General features: G+C 46.4%; 1 protein-coding gene across 4 annotated transcripts in view; it reads right to left on the bottom strand.

Annotated features, from left to right (window-relative positions):
* The window catches only part of LOC144246640 (uncharacterized), a 222,033-nt gene that overhangs the window by 119,565 nt on the left and 78,886 nt on the right, over positions 1 to 23,582 (bottom strand). For all 4 annotated transcript variants that reach the window (XM_085583766.1, XM_085583764.1, XM_085583767.1 and 1 more), the window contains one exon: positions 1 to 23,582. This exon is cut by the window's left edge and continues 30,168 nt beyond it. In XM_085583766.1, coding sequence (XP_085439892.1) covers positions 23,260 to 23,582 — 323 coding nt within the window. In that variant the 3' untranslated portion in view covers positions 1 to 23,259.

Below are 23,582 nucleotides of genomic sequence, written 5' to 3'. Positions count from 1 at the left end.
AGAGCTACACAGGTCACCCAGTTTCCCCATGTTTGGGAAGATTCTTGGGGTACATATTCCTGGTGGCAGCCCTATGGAAATAACACCTTTCAGGCACCCCCCAGCTTGGGAAAAAGAGAGCAGAAAGGTCTGTGTGAAGTGTTCCTGTGAGACATTTTGACCTGGGCTGAGCAGGGGTGGGGTGGGTCATTCCCATGTCTCTGTGGGGCTCTACCACACAGGGCAGGGTCCTCCAAAAACCTATCCTTTTAAGCTGTTTTGTGCAAGAACCACTTCCCTGCCTTCATCACCCTTCTTGCCTCTCCCCAAACCTTTCTCCACCCTTCCCTCTCCTGCCAGAGTCAGTGGTAGACCACTCATGACACGGATGTACCCTCAGTACAACAAACTGTTTTGTTCCTTGTTTTCCTAATATTTCCTATCATTTTAGTCACTGCCTCTGACTGGCACTGAGAGCAGAGTTGATATTTTCATCCAGCCATCCATTATAACCACCAGATCTCATTGGTGAAAGGCAACAGCCAGTGCAGAGCCCATTACAGCTTGTATAAAATTAGGATTGTTTTCTCCCAGGTGAAAGCAGCACAGAAAAACAGACTCCCTGCTCAAAAATCACACAGCTGTTTTCCCCATCCTTATCCTGAAATCCTTAATTCTGTCCTTTCAGAAGGGTCCAAGCGCTTCCATAGTTTTTTCACTTAGTTTGGCTTTTATTTTCTGGCTAAAACTCCTCCTCACATTTCTTGGGGTAGTTAAGGCAAAGGGCTTTCAAGGATGGAGTCGTGGTAGTGTTACCTCAGCGCTGTGCTTTAAGGCATTTCTTGAGCTTTTACGCTCATCCTCACCCTTTTTCCACGCCAGCATTGATTACAGCGGGTAATTGTTTTCTAATTGGCCCTCAGCTGCTTATCTATCTTAGATAATTAAAGTGAAGAAGAAGAAATAGAAATAAGGAAAGAAAACGGAACTTTGCTCTTAAGTAGCTGCCTATTGACTGTCTCGATCGATGGGGAGGTCACTTTGGGCGCACGGGCCAGCGGGACACGTCCTTTACTGAGGCACATGGTCTGACAGACCCAGGGAGGCAATTCCCAGCCTCTCACTCCTGCTTCTGCCAAGCCCCACCTTTATTTCTTCTGACATCACTGTCCTGGGCTCCTCCAGCCCCTCAGCACCACCTTGGAGGACACCACCCAACCATCGGCCTGTGCCCAAGGGGTGACATGATGGCAGTGCCAGGCTGATTTATCTGGGCTGGCACAAACTCACTATCTCCAAGATCTCTCCTCTCTTGTCAAGTTGGATTAAAACCAGACAACAAAAGTATTGACTGCTCAACCACGGGCCTGAAAAATCATTGGGAAGGGTGGAGCCAGAGCACAGCACGATGCACAGCTCCCCTGCCCAAGGCCTCAGCATCACAAACCTGCTGGAGCCCACCTCCAAAGCCACTCAGCTGTGTTTCACAGCCAGGGCAGCATGGCACTCCAGCTCCTCACTGGTGCTGACTCCAGTCGTAACTCTCTCTCCACGCTGGAGGGCCCAAGAAAATCTTCCAAGAGGTGCAAGAGCTCAGAACCTGTGTAGGAGTTAAAATGAAGCTCCCTGATAACTCAGCAAGGACCCAGGCAGAGAGGGCAGCAGGGTTAGGCTGACCCAGCCTGGGCAGCCAGCACCTGCCTCCACAGCTCAGGTGACAAAAGCCGTGCACAGCACGAGACAAATCCCAGCACAATGCAGCTCCCAAGCCTGAGAATGTGGCAAAACAGCACAGGGGATAATTTGGCACAATTAAGCTAAATTTTAATCCAAATTGAGAGTAAAACATCAGACACAGCATACTGGCGGAAAATGTCAGATACAATCTGATTTCATTGTTGCAGCAAGATGAAGTATAAGATATTTGAGAGCTGGGGAAAAGAACTTGACTGGTGGTATTAATTCCTGGGCAATGGAAGCTTGATTCTCAAAAGTTCAATCAGGAAAAAAATCGGTGACCTCATTTTTCCAAGATTATATCTGATTTCAAAGGAGAGATGCCAAACTTTGGTAGATAAATTCTGGGGAAATTTAATTTAGGAAAGGCTTTCGTTATTATATTTGTCTGAGGAGTTCACTGCCAGACCTGAGGAAAGAAGCTAACGAGGGGCTCTAGATGAATCTGCTGCCTCAACTTGAATTTTTGGGCAAGGTGTAAAGTTAAGGGCTTGTCCTTTGAAAGGCAGAAATGCACATTACCTTCCAGCACCCACCCCTCACAGTGTGTGCCATCACCCAGAGAGCTTGGTGCAGCCACACTGAGGTGACACACACAGGCCAGCTGAGAGGTGTCTTCCAAAGGTCTCCTGGTAAACTAAGGAGGCCCTGTTCAAGCAGCCACCCAGAAACCCCATGTTACATTCTCTTAGCATAAAAACTCAGAGCAAATTTCAGCAAAAGTGCTTTTTCACTAAACTGTACAGTTTTATTTGCTCCCCCACCCCTGTGCCACCTCCCCTGCAAATCATACTGGAAATGCTCCAAGTAGGAGCCTTCTTTGTGTCTGTGCATGTAAAAGTTCCAAGTACATGCTAATTCAGTTTAATTATGGATTTACTTCACTGGCTGCATTGCTAATGCCAGAAACAGCCAATATTTTCAGCCAAGGAAATGAGGAAAAACAAAAGCCAGGTTTTCTATGCTCATGTCCCTCTCAAGCCCCATCCCTGCATCCCCATCCTTTCAGAACTTGGTGTGCAGGAATATTGCAAAGATAACCTGCTCTTTATTTGTACAATTTATTAGATAATCTCTTTCTAATCGAGAGCTAATTAAAGGAAGTGAATGCTTGGTTGGAAACGGGGATTAAAACGTGGATAATTATCATAAACGTTACATTTGTTGTTCCAGCCTGCTCTGTTCTCTTCCTCCCCTGTCCCTTTCCCCCATTCCCTCTCCCCGGCTGCTCCTGATAATGCTCAGACTGTCTCAGAGGACGCTTGCTTTCACAATCAATTATTTTCTTTTTTGTCACCCTGGCTAATGTTTCATTTGTGTGAGAACATTAACAAGAAGTATTTTCTTTTCCTTGTAAATTCATTTAGACGACAGTGACAGAAGGTGGGGAGGTGGCAGCTGTAGGAAAAAAAAAAGAGGAAACAGGAATATTATACTGAAGCTTATAAATTATTTCATCTTCTCCAGACAATCCAGATCTGTCACTGTTCTGTGTGCAAGGGGAATTTTTTTTTTAATTTTTTTTTTTTTTGTCCAAGAGTTCCTAACAGGCACGAGACATTGATGTATGTGGGAGGCTGATGAGAGTCTCAGCACAGCTTTTTTCCACCTGCTCACCTGCCAGAGCTGCTGCTCCACTAGCAAGGACCACAGCCACTGAGGTCTCATCAGACAGAGTATCCAGGTCAAAGCCAACAAGGAAAGATTTAATGTAACTAGTCTTTTTTGGCTAAATCACATTTTTAATTCTGTGTCTGCACAGGCAGAGCCTATTGCTTTGCTGTGGTGTCTGTGCAGGAGCACTTCTTGCTCGGGTAAAGATTCTGAGGAGCAGGAGGTGGCTCAGGTCGAGCCACAGCCCCTTCAAGTGAGGATTTTCAGCCACTTGCATTGGCTGATGTGAGGCTCCATGCCAACAGTGATGTCCTGCAAGCCCAGGGCTGATGACCCAGCAGATGCCACAGGATGCAGAGCAGCTCCTCTCTCTCTGGATCAGATGTTAACCATGAGAACATATATAATTACTCCTTTAAAAGTGCCCTAACAGGATAAAAGGTGAAAATGAGAGCAGGTCCCTCAATAGCTGGACGCAAGAAGAAAACAGGGATGTTGGAACCAGGGCCAAGATCAAAATGTGCAGGATAATTCTTGTGCCTGGATTGTTTATTGCTTAATTCTCAACAAAAGTGCTAGAAGCACAGAAGTGACAGATTTTACCTTTCTTTACTTCCAAGGAGGAGAAAGGCACTTCCTGCCTAACCTGTACCTGGCATGTCATTGTCCAACGTGATGGCATGCCACCCTCAGTCAGCCCCAGGACTTTTAATGGAAGGGGTGCCTAAGGGATGAGGCAGCCCCAGCTGGGAAAACACAAAGTCCTTTGAAACACTGGCATTTAGTCAGCTTCAGTGATTTTGCTTTGGGTAATTGTATTGCTTTCCCACCAATTCTGAGAATAAGTGACTCTGCAAGGGGCTGGGTGTGCACCACAATGGGCACACAGGCGTTTCCTGTTCCAGGCCAGCATCTCTCACAGCACCGCTGCCACCAGGGACTGTCCCCACTAAATAGGGACAGCAAAACAGCCCCTTAACAAAGGGCATGGGTTTTGATGCCCATCCAATCCATGCCTTTGGAAAAAGCACCTCTGACTTAAAGCCTGGCTCAGCTTTGGCACAATTCAAGCCAGACCCAGCAGAGATTTTTCCCCGTGGATCAGAGAAATCCCAATTTCTACCCAGCCCAGAGAGAATTTTTGTGTACAAAAATTGTGCACGGGGTGTTAGCAAGTCATTAGCTCTGAAAAATCGGAACTACTCCATTTCAAAGAGATCTGTAATGCATAAGTGTCTGGGCTCATCTATCTTTCTCATCATCCCTCCTGCCTTGAAGTAAGGTCTTGCTCTCTAAGAATCTAGACAAGAAAAACACTCCAACAAAATGAAAAGCAACCTGGCTGGTGATATATATAAACGATGACATCTCCAGAAATCCCAAACTTCAAAGGGGCAGCTTTCAGCTCATGACTATCCACTCCCTCCAGCCCTCAAGGCCAGTGTCATAATTCTACAGCCACAGGAATCATTTGCTCTCTCCAAATGGCAGCCCAGTGGTCTGGCACACTTCTCGATGTCAAAAAAGTCTGCACTGCCACCAGCAGCATTCTGCAGGGGTTGGTCTCTGAAAGGACAGACTGAGGTGGAACAACTGAGGGAGTCCGTGGCAGGAGGAGGAGGGAGGGAAAAGGGTACTTTAGAGGACAGCCACAGGCTGAGGGACTGCGTGGCCTGGTTTGCGCGGGGTTGATGGCACAGGGGGACCTCAGAGGTTCCTGGGTGTGCCAGCCGTTCCAGCGTGGTGATTCCACATTCCAAGGACTTTCCCCATCTCACACAACACCCTGTGGCTCATGGATGTGGTTTACAGGATTAGGGAAAGCATAAAGGGCTGGCCACAGGAACACAGGTCTTGTCCTTGTCATCCCAGCAGCACAGGGAAACCTCCATCCTCCTCCTCCGGAACACGCTGCAGGTCCCAGCCCTCCCTCACGACCTCCAGGCAGTGGGTGAAGGCCAGGGGACACAAGAAGCTGCTGAGATAAGTAATTGGCTGCCTGCTGGCGAGAACTCTTAATTAGAGGCTTTTCAGCAAGGAAATGTTTATATGGTGTTAACGTATTTACTTTGATGCACACACACTGTAATAAACAGGCACCCTTCCTATGCTCCAGCAATTAAAGAAGTGCATTGCAAGCAAACACAGCCACTAGCTCCCACTGTCCCTTTCCCCATGGCCCAGAGCATCCCTGAGAGGTGGGATGGCCCCAGCTCTCCCAGGGCAACGCTGTGGGTGCCCACGCTGCTGGAGCAGGGTCCCTTAATCCAAGCAGGTGGGAAGCGTTTCACCCATCCAGCCTGGAAAACAATAAATTGAGCCTAGTTTTCATATTGCAGACTGGGGAAAACAGCTCCTTCTAAGCAGGGCACAGGATTGTGCACTGGCTGCAGTTTCTGAACAGATTGGCGATGCTGCGCTGCCGCAGTTTAATAGAGTCAGTGTTTATTCCTGTGTGGGAGAAACACTCCATTATCTGGCTTATTAATTGTTAGTTAAGTAATGGGAAGGTGCCCAGAGCAGGAGATGAGCCCTCATCTCTTGTTATTAGCTCAGAAAGTGGCAGAAATAAAATAACTGGAGATAAATTATCCCAAGTGCTGCCCCAAGTACCGCAAACTGACAGATCTGCTCAGAGGGGAATTCACAGAGAGTTCTCTGGGGGCAGCAGGAAAGAGAGAGCAACAGCCAGTCCAGTTGGAGATTTCTTTAATGAAAAGATTTCACCATTTTTTTGATTCTGAACACCACTTTTCATGGCTGGGATCACATGGATATTCACGGTTGAGAAGGTACCCCTGCTCCTGTAGGAAAACTCAATGTATTAGTTTATCACTGACAGCGAGACAGGTTTTGCATTGGTAGCTTAATGCTGCACAAGAGGGGTCCTTTTTTATTAAAAAACCAACGTGCAGCTGTAAACTGTCTCTGGCCTGGTCACTGCAGGGCTGTGATAATCTCCAAAACAGGCAACCCCATTATCCACAGTGGAGTCTGGAGCAGGGATGGGAGGCTCCACAAAATGAGTTTAACAAGGACAAGCAGCCAAGAAACCAGCAATGAAAAGATGCAAGACTCTGCCTTGAACCCCAGACAGGTGAAAACACCCAGCTGTGTCCAACACTGTAATAGCTCCCACATCTAACCAAGTAAAATTCAGCAGCATCCATATTAATTTCCCCCAAATCCATCCTCCAGTGGTGGCCACAGAGTCATCATTTACAGGTCCCCGTGCAGGAGATGGGCAGAAGTTACCATTCATTTATCAGACCCACAATGCCACAGGAAAGCAGAATACCACAATCCACAGCATGAGGAAATTTAGCTAAATTAATGCATTTTGTGCCACAGTTTAGGACAAGCAGAGTTAAAACAGAAAAGATAGAGAGCTGCTCCTCCTTGCAGCCATTTGCCTGTAAAACATCCCAGCAGCCTTTCTACAGCACATGAAGTATTTTTACTGCAGTTCTGAAGGAAGTTAGAGGGGGGAAGGATAGGCCAGGAACCTGAGCCAGCATCAGCAGCCCATTAACAAACCCTAGGAAAGCAGCAACAGCCAAAGCTTGGGTCCAACCTTGCCCTTGCAGCTGAAACTGAACCAAGGCCATCACCTGATCTGGGAGAGCACAGAAGCACCTGAGGCAGCTGACCACACTCTGCTCCCCAAGGAGACAGCCCCTAGCACCAAAATAGACATTTATGGACACTCCAGACTGAGGGTCCAGCCCCAAATTACATCTTCCCGAGTACTTTACAGCAGTTAAAAAATTAATCACACAAACACAGAAGGGTTTGGGTTTTAAGGGAACTTAAAGCCCATCTCATTCACCCCCTGCCATGGGCAGGAACACCTTCCCCTAGATCAGGCTGCTCCAAGCCCTGTCCAACCTGGCATTTCAAACTTTTTTCATCACTTCACAGGATCACCAAACACCAGTGAACTGTTCTCATTCCAGTCTCCATCTGTGGCATTTTCTCCCAGCCAACACTCAGCAGCCCAAAGTCACTCCCACAGCCCAGAAAAAGCCCTGCCCACACCACAAAGTGCTTTCTTTAAAGAAGTTTTACAAGCCTTGTGCTACTTTGGAGCCTTATCTCTTCAGATAAGCATCTCTTAGTCCATGTTTCATTTAATCCCTTCTAGAAATACAGCAATAAGCTCCGTTTCATCTGCATTCTGCAACAGAGCACCCCAGATCCAAGCTCATTCCCAAAAGTATTTGTTTGTGAGAAGAAAGACTGCCAGCTCCTAGCCCTAGAGAGCTCCAAAAGCCTTGCATCTGGCTCAGCTTCTTCACTTGCTTGTGCACCTCAAGTCAAAACAAGAATTCCTTGAGAGCAGCAGCCCCTCTGAGGAACTGATTGCCTCCAATTACATCCACAGGCTCCAAGCATTGCCTACCTGCCATCCCAAGTTTGCAAGTTTCCTCTAACTTCAGCTTCCAGAATAAAGCAGGAAAAAACTTCAGGAAAAAAAAAAAAACAAAAACAAAAAAAGCCTCCAGGAGTGCCTCACTCCTGCTTTTATAAGCTCTTGCAGCCAGCAAACTGCTCACAGGTGGGCTAAGCAAGGCAGCCCAATTAAGCCTGCCTAACAAGAGTATTTCATTTAAGTGGATCCAGGTGTACCTTTCCATTGCTGGAGGTGGAATTTCCCTCCCTGCCTCTTCCCAGAGAGGGTACTCCACCTCTAAATTGCTTATCACTTGAAGAATGCTTTGCAAATGCTGTATTTTCCTGCCCCCATCTCAGAACTTTGAGGGCCTGTAACCCATTTGGAAGTGCTGGGCTTTGAAAAGGAGCTCTCTGTTCATGTGGGCAGCCTGAAAACAGGGGGAGGTGAGCTCCAGGTGAGCTGAAAGGAGATAGACAAGGCAAGAGGGGGAGATATTAAAGTTCTAGGTACTGAGAATTTCAAACTTTCTATATTAACAAACTAACCCCCCCAAAAAACACTAAATTTAACCTAAAACCATAAAAAACCCTTCCAAAATTAATTGATTAAAATTAAAATTACAAGTATGTAGTTTGATTAGAAGCGTATAATATCACAAAAGGAAAAAAAAATGGAGTTTAGAGTTTTAGAATATAGTAATATATTAAAAACAAAAGTTTAAAACAAAAACTAGTCTTTTTTCTTCATAAATTTAAGTAATATTTTATAATTAAACAAAAAAGTTTGCATTGCTGACTTCGAGTAGTTATTAGGTTCAAAATAAAAATAATTTAAGTATAATTTCTTATTAAATAATTTAACCTTAAAAACCCTTATAACAAAAAATAGTAAACCATTTCATACTGTATTAATAAAATACTACAAAACTCACTACCTATAAAACTGTAACATAAATTTAAAAAGAAATAAACATTTAAACCTAAACACAAAATACCATCAATCCCAACCTCATCAACCTCGTGCATATTGATAATCTGGGTTGTCAGTGCATCACAGGGCTTTTCTCTGGGATAAACTGTGAGGTGGCTCATACATGAAAATACTGGCATCAATAGAAGCATTGCCTAAGAAGGGCTTTTCATGAGAGCAGGGAGGGATAGGATTGGGATAAATATTAGGAAAAATTCTTCCTGTGAGGAGGTGAGGCCCTGGCATATCTTGCCCACAGAAGCTGTGGCTGCCCCATCCCTGGAAGTGCCCAAGGCCAGGCTGAACAGGGCTGGGAGCACCCTGGGATGGAGGAAGGTGTCCTGCCCATGGCAGGGGGGTGGAACAAGATGATCTTTCATCCAACCCAGTCTGTTCTGGGATTTTTTCCTGGATATATATATATATAGGCTGCTGGTGAATGCTCTGATCTCAGATGGGAACCTCTCCCCGATGCACATTCACACTTTGTCTGTGGAAGGTGATCCCATCTCTCTGACTTCTCCCTTCCCAGCCTCTGAACTTCAGACTACTTATGCTTAATAAAAAGGTTTTTTCATCACCCACAGACACTCAATGGTGTTTCTGCAGGTTCTGCTGTGTCCCTCTGTAATTCCATCCCTTTGCAAGTCTCTTCTCCCCTGTGCTGGGGATGAGAAGAGCTGCACTGCAGTGAGTTTGTGCTAAAACTTTTGCAAAGATGTAGCTTAATTGGCTGACAGGCAGAGCTGGAGAGCACTAAAGACATGGGGAGGACTTTAGCATTGGAAGTAGAGCAGGATGGCTGCCAGAAAAAAGCTCCATGTCAAAGGAGCTGTCCCCAGCTCTTCCTCTCACTGCTCCGAGTCAGTTTTGTCTTGGAGGAAACTCCCACGTACACAGTGATTTTTGTGGGAGGCAGGGACCAGAAAGGTAGGCAGGAGTGAAAATCAATCAAGATTTGTCAAACACACGGGAGAACTCATTCTTATGAGATAAGTGCCTTCAGAGGAAGCGTTGGTAGACACCTACCACATGTTCAGCCTGCTTAGTGGCAAAGCATGCCCCATTAATCACTGTCACTGCTAGGGGCCGGCTTCCCACTGAACCAGCTCCCAAATTTCTCCCTCTCTCAGTCATCCTCTTCCCTCCCAGGAAGATGAGCTGCACTCACAGACCTGTGAGCCTGCAAATCAGGCTGATGCTCTTGGCAGCTGCCATACCAAACCCCTCATTTACTTGCTGCTGAGCCACCCGCTGTGCCCCATGGACACTCATTGGATTCAGGACGATCAGCAGCGTGGGCCAAACCGTGCCAGAGGAGCTGCTGCCTCGGAGCAGGTGAAGTCCATGTGCTGCTGTCCTGCTGCAGTGGGACCCTGCCCGTGGAAGAGTCAGGGAGGGGTGAAGTGGGTAGCTTGGCGAACACCCTGTGCTCAGAAAAAGCAGCAGCAGCCAGGGAAGATGGTTTGATGGTTTTACTGGGGGTGCTGAGAGCTGAGCACTCAGGAGGTCTGGGGAAAGGCTGGCTTGAGAGCAGGAGCAGTCCATGGGAATCCCACAGAAGCACTGGGACAGGAGAGCCTTCAAGGACCTGACTGGCTGAGGAGGGGAATAAGTGATGTGCTTCCCAGACATTATCTCCAGCCTCCTCCACCTGCCTCCTGCTCCCCAGTTTATTCCTGCAGACCATCAGAAGTGCTGCTGTGAGGTTTTGTGGTGTCCCACACTCACCCATCCCCATCACCCATGAGTGAAGGGATGTTGCCCTGATTTTCAAAATTGTTAAGCTTTCTTTTATAGTTCTTTTGAAAGTTTTCTATGCCTTCTAATGTTTACATATTTCTACTAGAGTTCTCATGCACTGTTCATGTAAATAATGTTTGTTTTGCATTCTTCCTTGTGGGAGAAGTGATTGACTATTGGTTTGACCAGTGTGGTTGGAGAGGTGGCAATTTCATCCTCCAGTCCACTGTCACTTTTACAATTCTATATATTGTAGAGTCAGAAATAAAATTTTCTCTTTTTCTCTTCTGAACTTACCAAGCTTCTGTGTACTCATTTCGTGTTCAATAGCAACATGGGGACTTCACCACAGCAGGGTTAGGGGACAGCCCTGTCCTAAGGGATATTCACAATGGATTCCTCTTTTTCCATGTGTTAACCCATTTTTCAGGCTGAGATTTTTTTTTTCTTTTGGTTGTAGTGCAAATCCTATTCCCACATTTTAATATCCTGAATTAAGGGTCTCAGCTCTTATTTTCAAGGTATGACCCCGAGCAGTCATGTTGATAACACCTGCTGGGCTAAATATAGCACATGGGTGTGGGGAAAACCGGTTTGTGGCAAGAGCTATGAAGAGTCCACAGATTGCACTGTTATGAGAAGAAGGAGAGGAAGAAATGGCTTGGAAGGCATTTAAAAAATCCCATTTTCAGGTTTTAAGCCAGTTACCATCTTTAGGGATTAGCTTCAGGGAGGGAACAAAATTCCCTAAGCCCTCCTGCCACAGGGCTCTGCTTTGCACCCCTGAGCTGTCACCAGGGTGTTGTTGGAGTTCAGAGCATCCCACTGGCTGCTGCTCTGGATGTCTTGAGACCATGGCAGGGAGCTCGGGGACCTTGGTAAGAAGTCAAAACTACCTGTGGCTTCAATTTTAGTCCATGGGAGAAGCTGCCAACTCTATATGAGGAATTACAAGCCAAAAGGGTTCAAGTAGTGTAATAGAGGAATTGATACAGAGTAGAAAAGTAAAATTTTGGGGGTTTTTAGACTGTAATTCAGGGGTACAAGATAGAGGAATCTAGACATGCCCTGACTTTTTCTTCCTTCTTCTTGTCCTCCATGTCTTGGTGTGATGGTGACACTTTTCTGTTGGTTTAGGATAAGGACACACTGTCCAACATCGATCTTAGGTATTGGTCCAGGAACTGTAAACATGGTACACATAATTTTGAGTATATAATGTGGGAGATGCCTGGGACTGGGCAGAGACTGCCATGGCTTCTGTACTAGACGGACCTCAGCAGGTCAGAGAGAAACTATCATAGATAAGGAAAAATAAACAACCTTGAAAACTCAGCTTCACGCATCCCAGACCTCTCTTTCGGCTGCCGGGCTGGGGGAAAAGGACTTTCACACTGCTGGAGTCTCACCAGCTGACCCTGACAGGGCATGGCATGGGGCAGACAGGATCCATGCAGGGCTGCTCCTTGCAGCAATCCCAAAGCCTCCTGGCAGGCAGGGCTACAGCCCTCACTTGCTTTGACAGAAGCAGAGAGACAGCTGGGCTGCAAGGACCATAAACCCACTTGCACCATAAACCCAGTCACAGCAGAGCTGCTGAGTCAAGAGTGCAGCTCTGCTGATCCAGGCTCAGCTTCCCTGCACAGCACTTCCCAGGCAGGGCTCGCTGGGGTTTGTTCCCTGCTTCTTCTCTTGTTGGACTATGCTATTTTCTGACCCAGAGACGGGGCAACTGAGAGGTGTTTTAAAAACTTTTATTCCATTTTCAGTCTCATGTGAAGGGTGAGACAATACAGATGTTATAATTCACACCATCACAATCAGAAGCCAACTATTTCCTAATTACAATGCATTATAAGTGATTCTTGGCCTATTAGGTTTTTGCCACACCATGCTGTAAATGCCTTAAAGCCAATAATCTAAAATTACCCCTCGTGGGTCCCACTACAATGCATCTTTCATGGTTCTATTTCTCCAAAGTATCCAGTCTTTTTTACAAGGCCATCCTTAGAAACTTGTTTCTGGTTCCATTTATCTCTCAGCAATGTCTGTCCTATTCCATGGCATTTCTAAGTCAGCATTTCTCATCTCAAAGTTTGCACACAGATGAACACTGTGTGAGCCTTCTGTCAGGTTTTGAGAATTCTCTACAAATCCATTTCCCACATTTCCCCCTCTCTCTTGAACAGAAAAAACTTCTTTGATGGCCTTGTTCATCATTTGCTGTGGCACTCTCACTAACAATGTCACTACAACAATTCAAAATTAAAAACAATTATATAAACTTAATTTGCAAAGCTCCTTTAGCCAAGATGTACCCCTTCATCCATCCCACACCTCTGGAGAGATTTCTGCTACAAGCCTGGAATAGCAGCAGCCCCTCCCCATGCCCTCTTCTCTCCAGGGGCCTGGAATGGTACCACAGTTTTGAGAATATTGTGAATATTTTCATTTTCCACGTAACATCATGACTGACCTCCATGTCATGGAGGATGGGATGGAGCAGGGGCAATATTTAACCTAGCAGGTGTTATCAACGTGACTGCCTGGGGCTGTACATTGAAAATCAGAGCTGAGACCCTTAATTCAGGTTATTAAAATGTGGGAATAAGATTTGCAGTGTGACCAAAAGAAAAAAAAGAAAAAAGAAAAAAGAAAAAACAAAAAACAAACAAACAAACAAAAACAACCAAAAATGAAACAAACAAAAACCACACGAGGGGCCAATGTTGGGGGTATACGAGGCTCTTGAGACTGTTGCAGGTTGGAATTTGGAAAATTTGGGATCCCAGCAAGACACAGAAGGCCCAAGGCGTGTCTGGATCTGTTCTAGAGGAAGGAAGGATTCAGCTTCCAATCCACAGATCCCACAAATGTGAGGGAAATTGGGGTGAGATCCTCTAGACCAGGAAAAGGAAAACAACAGAGATGAAGAGAAATGAGGCCAAGGAAAAACCCTGCTCCATCCCTTCCTCACCCTTTCAGGGCTGTTTTACAAGAGAATGTGCAGAGTCACAAGAATCCAAGGTTTTGGGTTATAAAGGGGCCACGTTCCCATGGCAGGGATGGCACCAAATCCAGCTCTCCAGAAACTCCAGAGTGAGGGCAATCCACAATTATATTCAACAGCTTGTAGCAGAAAAGGAAATCAAAGACCTAGAGCTCAATTTTAAGGGGCTGCTGTCAGCAGATGAATAAAAGCTTGTGGCATGACTCCATGCAAGTCCAGGGCACCAAAAAACCCCACAGAAGATGGATTTTCTGAAGCTATTGAACAAGGAGAGAAGGAAGGAGGAGAGAAATTAATAAAAATCAGGTGGCCAATGCCCCAGATTGCTTTTCTCTCATCCTAAAAAGCACAAGGATTCTGAAAATTGGGTGGAGATAATCAGCATTAAACAAGTCAAGGTTTTAAATTTGAATTTATGTTTCCTTCTCAATTCCTACATTGGAGAAAGCAAAAAGCTTTTGAATGCTATATATACAAACATTTTTTTATAGCTTCTTGTTTTCCCTTTTGCTTAGCACTGAATAAAGGTTTGACTCCTACATCAAACCCTCCAGAGCCCAGCCAAGGTTATCTCGTGGCTTATGGGCTGTGAAATAAATGGATTGTGGCAGAAATCACACAACCTCGCTGATTTCTGGGCGCAGGAGTTTCCAGCTGGAGGCTGTGGTGTCTTCTGGCTCTCTCTGCTCCAGAAAGGCACAGGCCAGGCTGAGCTGAGCTCTTGTTACCATCACTGGGCACAGCAGGACTGCAGAAAGGGTGGGCAGAGGGATGCTGCCACCACCTCCCAACCTGGGTGACTTCCTCCCATCAGAATTTGGTGAGCCCCAGCCAGGGAGGCTGAGAACACTCCTTAATTTGCTAAAGTCAAACCACACTGTTAAACCTCAGCAGCTTCTCCTCAGCCCTTCTGCTCAGAAACCAGGGATTTAGGAAAAGAAAAACCTAAAAATCTTCAGATAGATACAAGTATTTATTTGCAGGTGCTAAATGATTTCTTGATTTATTCTGCAACCTGCTGCTCACTCTCTGTTTGGTGTTTCACTGATAAAGTATTTTCGCTCGACAAAGAACTTCCAGGCTGGAATGTGCCTGGTGTGGGCAGCAGGGCAGTAATTGGCTTGAAAAACAAAACAGTGAGGAAGAACATGCAACTAATCTGAAACCCTTTAAGTCAGATAAAGGCTTTGCTCTATCATGGGCACATGTCTAAACTTTGCCAAGCCTAATAAAGAAGCATTATCGCTGCAGCAGATGTTAAACACAAGCCTTGCTTCGAGGGGAGGGGGGAAAGAGGAAAGAAATGCCTATAAATTCAGATACCAGAGGAGGCTCTCCAGGTCCAGACTTTCACAGCCCTCTGTTTTACAGTGGGATACCATCAGAATTGCAATGACAATATGAAGGGAGCCCACAAGAAAGATGGAGGGAGCCTGTTTGCAAGTGGCAGGAAAAAGGGGAATGATTTCCAGCTGGAAGAAGGCAGTGTTAGGTGGGATATTAGAAAAAGATTTTTCACTGTGCCAATGGTGAGGCCCTGGCACAGGGTGCCCAGAGGAGCTCTGGCTGTGTCAAAGGCCAGGTTGGATGGGGGTGGGGGTGACCTGGCACAGTGGAAGGTGTACCTGCCCATGGCAGGGGGTGGAACAAGGTGATCTTTAAGGTCCCTTCCTTCCCTGTCATGCTATGATCCTGTGAATGCAGGAAAGGAATGGCTATCCCAGCAGCCCAAGCAGCCTCTGAGCAGAAGATCCCTGAGCAGACTGTCCTCCCAGGTCCCCAGCCTTGCCATTTCCCCAAGGAGCACACCGAGGAAAGTGCAGCAGATGCAGCATTTCTGGAGACAGCAGCACAATGTAAACCATTCCATCAGGCTCCTGCCTGCCAGGGAAAAGCCTGGACACAGGAAGTGGTGACATTCTGAAATCCTCAGTGTTTCAAGGAGTGCTTTTTAGATAATTAATGAATTACTGCATGGTCCAGGATGCCCCTTTCCAGCCTAGGACAAGCCTTACTCAGAAAAGGAAGAGACCTGTGCAAATTTTTTCCTCTTCCCATTGAAATAAAGCACTAAAAAGAAGATAATCAGGGATGTGACAATTTCATTATCACCCTCCTAAGGTGGCTGTCCCACCCTGACCCTTTTGAGTCCATGGTGTGCTAAACCCCAGGAGCTGGCCAAGGCCTACTAGCAAAACACCTCCATCCTCTGGAGACAGCATCCTCTTTCTGTGCATTGCTTTTTTAGTGTGGAATTTGAATTCCAGGCCAGGAATCCAAATAAAAACACACATTAAAAAAAAAATAATCAAAAAACAGCCTTAAAATTTTTGCAGCACCCTATCAGTGCTCCATACCTAGGGAGGGCCTGTCTATCAAGCCTGAGGAATTCCCTTTTTTTTGTTCTGTCAGGGATGCCAGAGCAGCTCGAGGTACAACTCACAGGTAGCAGGAATTATGTGTTTTCTAGAAAGGAAGGGGCAGGGAGACGCCTCTGGCAACATAAGTCAGTTCAGATGGTGCCGGCTTACAGGCCTCGTCCTTTAAATTGATTAATAATGACACATTTAAATGGACAACATAAATTAATTTCTGAATTGCACCATTAGTAAGTAATTAATTTCCTTGCTCTGTGAAACGAAGATATCACTGTTATCTAAATCTATAAAGAGAAGAAATGCTGAACGAGGACTCCATTAATGTAAAAATTGATTTTTCCATTTACCCTCTTCTGAGGTTTTTTTATCCCTCCCCCTCCCTCCAATGCATTTATTTTTCAAGTGGATGGGGATGGGAAGAGTAACCTAATTTATATTTCCAGTGGTAATCAAAAGATCATACATGCTCATTTCAACCAAATGATGTCATTATGAAGGCTGTTAAAGCTGGGGTTGCCTTGGAAACACAAAATACTGATGGTTGAGGCTGGACTTTGGAGTTCTGGGTAGGCAGTGATGAGCAAATGGTGTGGCCAGACCTGGGAGCATCATCCCAGGTTCTCTTCAGCATTTACCTGGCTGCCATTTCTGCTGTTCCTGCACAACCCAGCAGTTTTGTGGAGCCAGGAGTGACGAGGGGCAGGAAGGACACTCCAGCTGAGGGCTGTGTGCTGCCTGCCACCAGCTGCCCCACTCCTGCTGCCCAGCCCCGAACACCCACCAGCTGCCTCTGGATGGAGAGCCACAGGGCATTCAGGTGGTCTCCGATGAGCAGAGCCACATCCAGCTGCACCCCAAGTGCTGGATCCTCCTGTTCATCCCTGTTTTCCACTCACTTGGTAAATGGTCCATCCTTGGTGCAGGTCATGTCCCCATCTCCAGGTGCAGCCTAGGTGAGGGAGATTTATTTTGAGTGCCCCAGAGAATGGGAGCTACTTCAAAAACCAACAGCTGCACACACCAAGAGATGTCTGTTCCCTCTTACAGTCCAGGATCCATCAGGCAAGGACACTTTGAATAAAAGTAGTTTTAAAATCAGCAACAAGTGGAACTGACTTTCTGTCTATGACTTCAAGAAGAAAAAGCCTTACTCTTTTCCATGCAGAGAATATTTCCTTGGATCTTGTGCTGAGAGGTTTGCGGCAGCTGTGCCCAGTGTCATTTGCGGGGGAGGATGCCAAGAAACAGTGACACAGGCTGGGCAGCAGGTTTTGGGTTTTGGGCAGCCCCACCAGGACAAAAAGGATTAATAAAGACTGATGTTGCAGTTTTGAGACAACTGCTGGGTCTCCTCAGCCAGTTCTGCTCCTCCCAGTTCAAGGTACTGGGAGAGGAAAGGTGGGACCAAACTGGAGACGCTCTAGTAGAGCTGATGCAAGGAGCCTTCAGCTGTGCCAGGCCATGATTTCACAGCTCCTTCCCAGCCTTTTTCCTACCCTGTCCCAAGAAGAACACGATGTCATCTCTGATCACATCAGGAGTTAAAGCACACCTCAGAGAGAGGGAGGCACAGCCTGAACCCCACCTCCAAATATCCTCTGCCCCAAAACAGGGAACAGAGCCAGTGGAATTATTTACAGAGTGTATTTTGGTAGCTGCTTTCCCCCATCTCCCCCACCCATTTATTAAAGAGGGCAAAACAAAACTTGCATACAAACAAGCCAATGGGATGAAACATTTATTGTCAGTGCAAGGAGTGTTAAATGAACTCATTTCAGCTTCTCAATTAATATCCAGATGTCCCCAGCCACTGCCAGGGTTTCTTTCCCTTTGGTGAATAGGTAATGACATTAATACCACCATGTGATCTTTCTCTTCCCTTACTGAGTCACCCTCCCCTTCCACACAGGAGTTTCTTTTAAGGTTCATCAATTGAAATTATTTGAATACAGCGAGAAAAAGAATAAAAAGAATGTTTCCTAACACTGGCAGAAGCATTTCAGGCATGAGCACTTTGAATATTTATTCACCCTTTGTGGGAGCAATCTCAGCAAGGAAAAATCAGCATGAATAAAAGGAATTGCAAATACCAGAGAAGGAGTTTTCATTCATGAGAATATTTGCACAGGCTCCTGGGAGAATTATCAGCCAAGGTAATACAAAATCCCTTGTAGCATCAACACTTCAGGTACTCCATAATCCTTCCTATCCAACGAAAAATATCTTTTCCTGAGAGCTGAGGGGCTGGGATGTTGGGGGCTTTGGGAAGACTAGAGAAGGATTGGAGAAGTTTGGAGAATTATCTTTGCCCCATTTCTGTGTCACAGTTCCTTATATTCCCTCTGCCTCTCCTCTCCCATCCACTCCCCTCCCCTCCCATCCACTCCCTCTCCCTCAAGCTGGAACGAATAAGCTCAGCTTCCTTCAGAAGTCAAAAAAAAAAAAAAAAAAAGTGGGAGGAAAAGATATGGCCAAGCAGCCAGAACTGTTGGTTGTCGCTATAGGACATGAGAGAGCACAACACGAGCCACAGCGATGGCAAGGTAAAAAAGAAGAACGTTAATTTTCTGACTCCAACTTTTATACTTTTCCAAAGGTGACAGTGGATTGGAGAGTGAGTGGGCCACCTCTCCAAAGACATTGGACAAACCACCAGTACATCAACTTCCTCCACCCCCACGAAGGAATGCAAAACAATATGTTGTTTATAGAAAATGTGTGGGAAAGTTTTCTAACAGAATGAAAACTCAGAAGGCTTTAGAAAATCTTAAGAATCAGGACAAGAGTTGGTGCTATGGAAGAGCAGGGGACTCACAGGGAAAAGCCAGCCAAGGAGCAATTCATGGCAGAAGTTTATAACACAGATCTGGAATAGACAAAATTCCATGTGGGATCGAAATGAGGACAAATTGCTGCAGAGCAGAGCCAAAATATCCTTCTTCCTGGGAAAAAGCAGCAGCATAGCAGCATCCACTGCATTTTTGGGGGTCGGCAAAAAAGCCCCGAGGACTATTTACTCATAATTAGCCTTTCTGGGCAAAATAAATCCTTTGGAAGTTCATTCTTGCCATAGAATTTTATAGGGTGGTTGAGAAACTTATGGGAAGGATATTATCTTGCCCAGGTTTTTAGAGCATTTCTCTAGAACCCTGTTGGTTTCAGCCCTGTTAAATTCAATAACTTCCCTAAGGGAGTGCTTTAAGTGTCAGGCTTGATTCAGTTATATAAAGGGCTAAGGGAATAATCGTTAGCACACGGGGATGGGAGAAGTGGTTTTGTGTGGCACCAGTCTTATTTAAGAACAGTCTGAATTTATAGATGAGGCTGATGAGAAAGTTGGAAGCAGCTAACGTAAGTGTAAAAGACAAAAGCCAGGCAGTGCTTTTAGAGAGGGCTGGGATACCACAGAGACAGGGGGGTGGTTTCAGATGAGTATTTGAAGTGTTTTTAGCTGTTTGCCTTGGTTCCATCAAGATGATGTCCCGTGTGCTGTTCTTGCTATTCATAATGTAAGCTCTGGGCACTGGGGCCCTGTCCCAGCCTGGGTTTCTTGCTTTGCAATTAACACATCCTGCTGCTACAAGCAATTCAAAACACTGAAGGTTTTAATATTTCTTCTTATTTCTAATACTAATACTTCCAATACAGAATATTTGACTTCTAAAATACTGTTGTCATTGCACCTTAAATTATTATGACAGTGTGAACCATGACTAATCCTTCTGAGTGTTGAGCACAGGCACAGACCAGAAACCCAAATCAGCACCTCTCCTTCCAGCTACTCGCCTCATCCTCTCCAGAAAGGGGGAAGGTGGGTAAACATGGCCCTCAGGAGACAGAGGATGTGAAGAAGGGTGAATGTCTCCATCTGGGACCTGCTCTGGTCAGGAGACAGCCACAATTTGAAGAGAAGGAAGGGTCTGAGGTTGCCTTTACAATGTTGAGCTGCAGAGGAGAAGCCATACCCTGGTTTCTAGGGGTACATGTGAACTTAATGATGCTCTGATAGCTTTTCACTCCAAATATAAAAAAACTCAACACAATCAGGCAGGTCCAACTCCATTTCTTTCACTGACAGAACAAAATAATGTGGATTTTCCAGCCCGTGGCTAAAAAGACTGAAGCTTTTTGCTGCTAGCCAAGGATTTTCATCAGCACTTCTGCTTCATAAACAACTCACCTGCAATTTCCTCAGCCATACCTGAGACCCTTCAGGGCAGAGGCAGCTCATGACCTCAGCCTAATCCACCCCTGTTCCTGGGATCCTGCACACACTGTGTGGTGCACTCTCAAATCTGGATCCAATCATCCTCGAGGCATCGCTGAGCAACACCACCACCATCAGCTCCTGCTTTTCTAAAAGAATGGACAACTGCAGGAACCCTTCCCAAACACCCAAATACCTCATTTATCTCCAGAGCTACTCAGCTCTTCTCAGCTTGGTGGAGATTTCCTGGTCCATCATTCCACACCCTTTTTATGGCTTCTTTGGGTCCATCCCTGGCCTGAGCAGAGATGCTCCATTTGTTTTGGCAAGAACGTCCCTGAGATTTATACCTGTAATTATCCAGGTAACCTTTCCGACAGGGAATTTTAAAATGCTCAACGCTAAAGCAAACTACACATTAAATGTGATTAATAAGACACCAAATGACTGAGAGGCTGCACCTCCCTTGCTTGTTAAGCGTGTCAGCTGGAGCACCCCTGACTGATGGGACACCCAAAAGTGCCCATTCCCATTGGATATATCCGCTCTTCCCTGGCAATGCCTGTGGGAGGGTTAGGGTGCGAGCAGCCACAGAGGGTGACATCCATCCCCCAAGTTTCATGGAGGACTGAGACTTCTTCTTGGGTTCTTGTTTATATCTGTTCCTGCACTCCAGCTCTGTGTCCATCCTGGTGGGATTTGAGAGGGAATGGTGCTGCCAGAGGGATGTGAAGAGGTGGCAGCAGGATCTCAAGTGACAGGAGACAGGAGCACGAGCCCAGCTGGGGGAAGGTTAAACGAGGTGCTGCTTCCTCAGCATGAGGTTTTCTCTCTAGAATTGTCTTGTCATCCCCAGAGCCCCTAATGGAGCTCTCTCCTAGCTCCCTGAGCAGGCTCCAGCCTCAGCTGCCACCAGAGCACCCAGTATCTGTATACCTGGGGAAAACAGCCCCTGTCAGGATATCCATCATGTCCCAGGGAGGCATGGGGTCCCCTTCTTCCATCAGAAAGGGCTGCAGGAGCATCACGAGGGAGCTTTTCCAAGGGATCCACCATCACAGTGTGCTTGGCAGGTTGCACAGTGCTATCCATTATGGCCTGCAAGGAGCTGAGGTTTTCCAAAGCTTGCATTTTGCTGCTGGGTTGCCCAAAGACAGTAAAAATCAGTCACAGTCAAGCCTGCATTGACCTTCAGTCAGCAGCTCCAGCACGCTGGATCTGCAGGAGAAACGCTGATCGCTGCTTCCCTATTCTCTGGGCAAAGTTGTTGCATATAAATTGTCTATTGATTAGAGGCAGAAATTGTAAAGAAGCCTCTCTGGGAAAACTGGAGGGTGGGAAGAAATTCAGGGGCTGACAAAAGAGCTGCTTTAATTAGGAAGGGAAGCAAAGCGGTGGGAAGAAAAAATAAACACAACCTCCCCTCAAGAGCCTCCCACTCCAGGTCTGAAAATCCAAGCAGGAATTGTCTCTCTTACAGAAAAGGAACAGGATTTTGGAGCTGGGGAGTGGAAGCAGGAAAAAGAGCTGGCTTTTCCCCTCCACTCAGCACTGAGGAGGACGGGGGAAAGAGCAGCTACACTTTCTGCTGCTCCTGGATTTCACGAGGGGAGCAAGGAAAGCGATGGATCACCTAACGAGTGTGTAACAGCCATGCTTAACTCTGCCTTCTAGCTCCAAGTGCTTCAGGGTAATTACACATCTTGGACTTATTAGCTGTAATTACTGGGTTCTGTAATCTGCAGAATGTGTCATTACAGCACGAGCAACCTCGAGTGGTCTAAATAGGATCAGAAAAGTTTCTTTATCCTCGAACTTTTCCTGCCTCAGCGTTCAGTGATGTGCTGCTCCTCCTGCTGGGAAGCCTCACCATGCCCCCAGGACCCGTGCAGCCACCATAGGTGGTGGTTCCTGACCTGGGACATGTGTGGGAACACACACAGCCCTAGCCTGCTGCTGATAAAAGGCTATAGGAGCCTTTAAAACATTTGGCTTTCCTTCACACAGCCAAAATGTGCTGTTCACAGTCCCAGCACTCCTTTGGATAAGCACCATTACACCAGGAATGCCTGGGTCAGCTGCAGGCTGCCAGCTCCTGCCTCCTGTCCCTTTGCTGCTGGGCACTGCCAGGGCTCTGCCTTCAGCAGGAAAGCTTCTGAGTCACACAGCTACCAGCAAGCACAAAACAGAGCATTTGATGTCAGTTTGGACCTACATAAAAACCCTGCCAGCTCATCACAGATGGGACTGGTCAGAGCTGGAACAGATTCCCGAGAACATCACAGTGTACAGAAATTAACTGGTTTAGGACTCTACTGCCTTCCAGACAGGGTTCTCCCCTCCCCAAATTCTGTGTGAGTCACTTCTCCTTCCACCTGGACTAATCTCCTGGCTGTGCTTCTCTCCAGCCTCCCCTGATTTTTGGGACACAGACTGGTCCCCCACCTCCAGGTGGTTGCTCCACTCCACCCCTGCATGCAGCAGTTCCTCCCTGCAGGTGTCTCACAGCCCAGATCCTACTTTTGCCCCCAAAAGTAAACAGAACCTCTCAATTAACGTCCATCTCTCTTTCCAGACAAAAGCAAGCTGGCAGCTTGGCCAGAGCAGTGGGAAAGTCTGGGATTCCCACATCTTGGACAATCAGCTTTTGGGTACAACTTTTCCCAGGGCAGTTTAGCTTTTTTTCCCAAAACCCCTTTAATTTCACCCCAGTGCATGAAAGAAAAAAGCCAGTCTGCTCTTCCATCCCTGCACAGAGGCCTCTCAGATCCAGGCTTTCCTAAAACCCAGGGGGCTGTAGCAAAGAAGGATAAAGGCAGCTCCAGAAAATTTGTCTCCAGTGTGATGCTTCCGAAGCAGCTGCCACCAGATAGGCACAAATCAGAGGGTGCCACCAAAGCCAGGTTGACCTGAACAAGCTGCATCTGCTGTGCCTGACCCATCCTCGAATGGTTTTTCTTTTTCCACAACATAGGTCTTTACAAAAGCTTGGCAATCCATCTTTATGTGGTATAAAGATTTTACTTCCTTTTGGTTCCTGCTTCTTGTTTGGGCCAAATGAAAAAAAAAAAATCAATTTGCAAGGGGGAAAAAAAGAATGTGTGACTGAAATTCACCCCTCCTTCCACCCAGATACTAAAAGGTCTCCAATATTAGCCTACCTTGCTATCCCACTTGGATTAGCAGTGAGCCAGGGTCATGGCAGCAGTATCCTCATCCCTAATGCTTATGGAGTGCCCCAAAAAGCCAGGCAGGTAGAGGGGGGCATCAGGCTCCCCACAGGGCTACCTGGGATAACCCATCTTTTCCAGAGGCAGCCAGCTCCAGCCTCGCTAACAGAGCTAATGCATCTCTCCAGGACAACAAAATGTAACCGAGCACAACATGAGCAGGAATTTCCATGGCAATTTTTACTGTGAATTACACATGACTTCTTCTCATGAGCCTCTAACACCTCCTGAAACCTGTGGGAGGCCTGTGGCCACCTTGCACTGGGCCAGCCAGGATAGCTGTGGTAGTCTAAAAGTAGAACACTGTCCTTGTAACCAC

The sequence above is a fragment of the Lonchura striata genome, chromosome 6, assembly GCF_050655825.1.
Source record: "Lonchura striata isolate lonStrDom1 chromosome 6, ASM5065582v1, whole genome shotgun sequence".
NCBI classification, from domain to species: Eukaryota; Metazoa; Chordata; class Aves; order Passeriformes; family Estrildidae; genus Lonchura; species Lonchura striata.
Note: the sequence above shows the minus strand (reverse complement) of the source record. Positions and strands in the feature narration are given on the sequence as shown.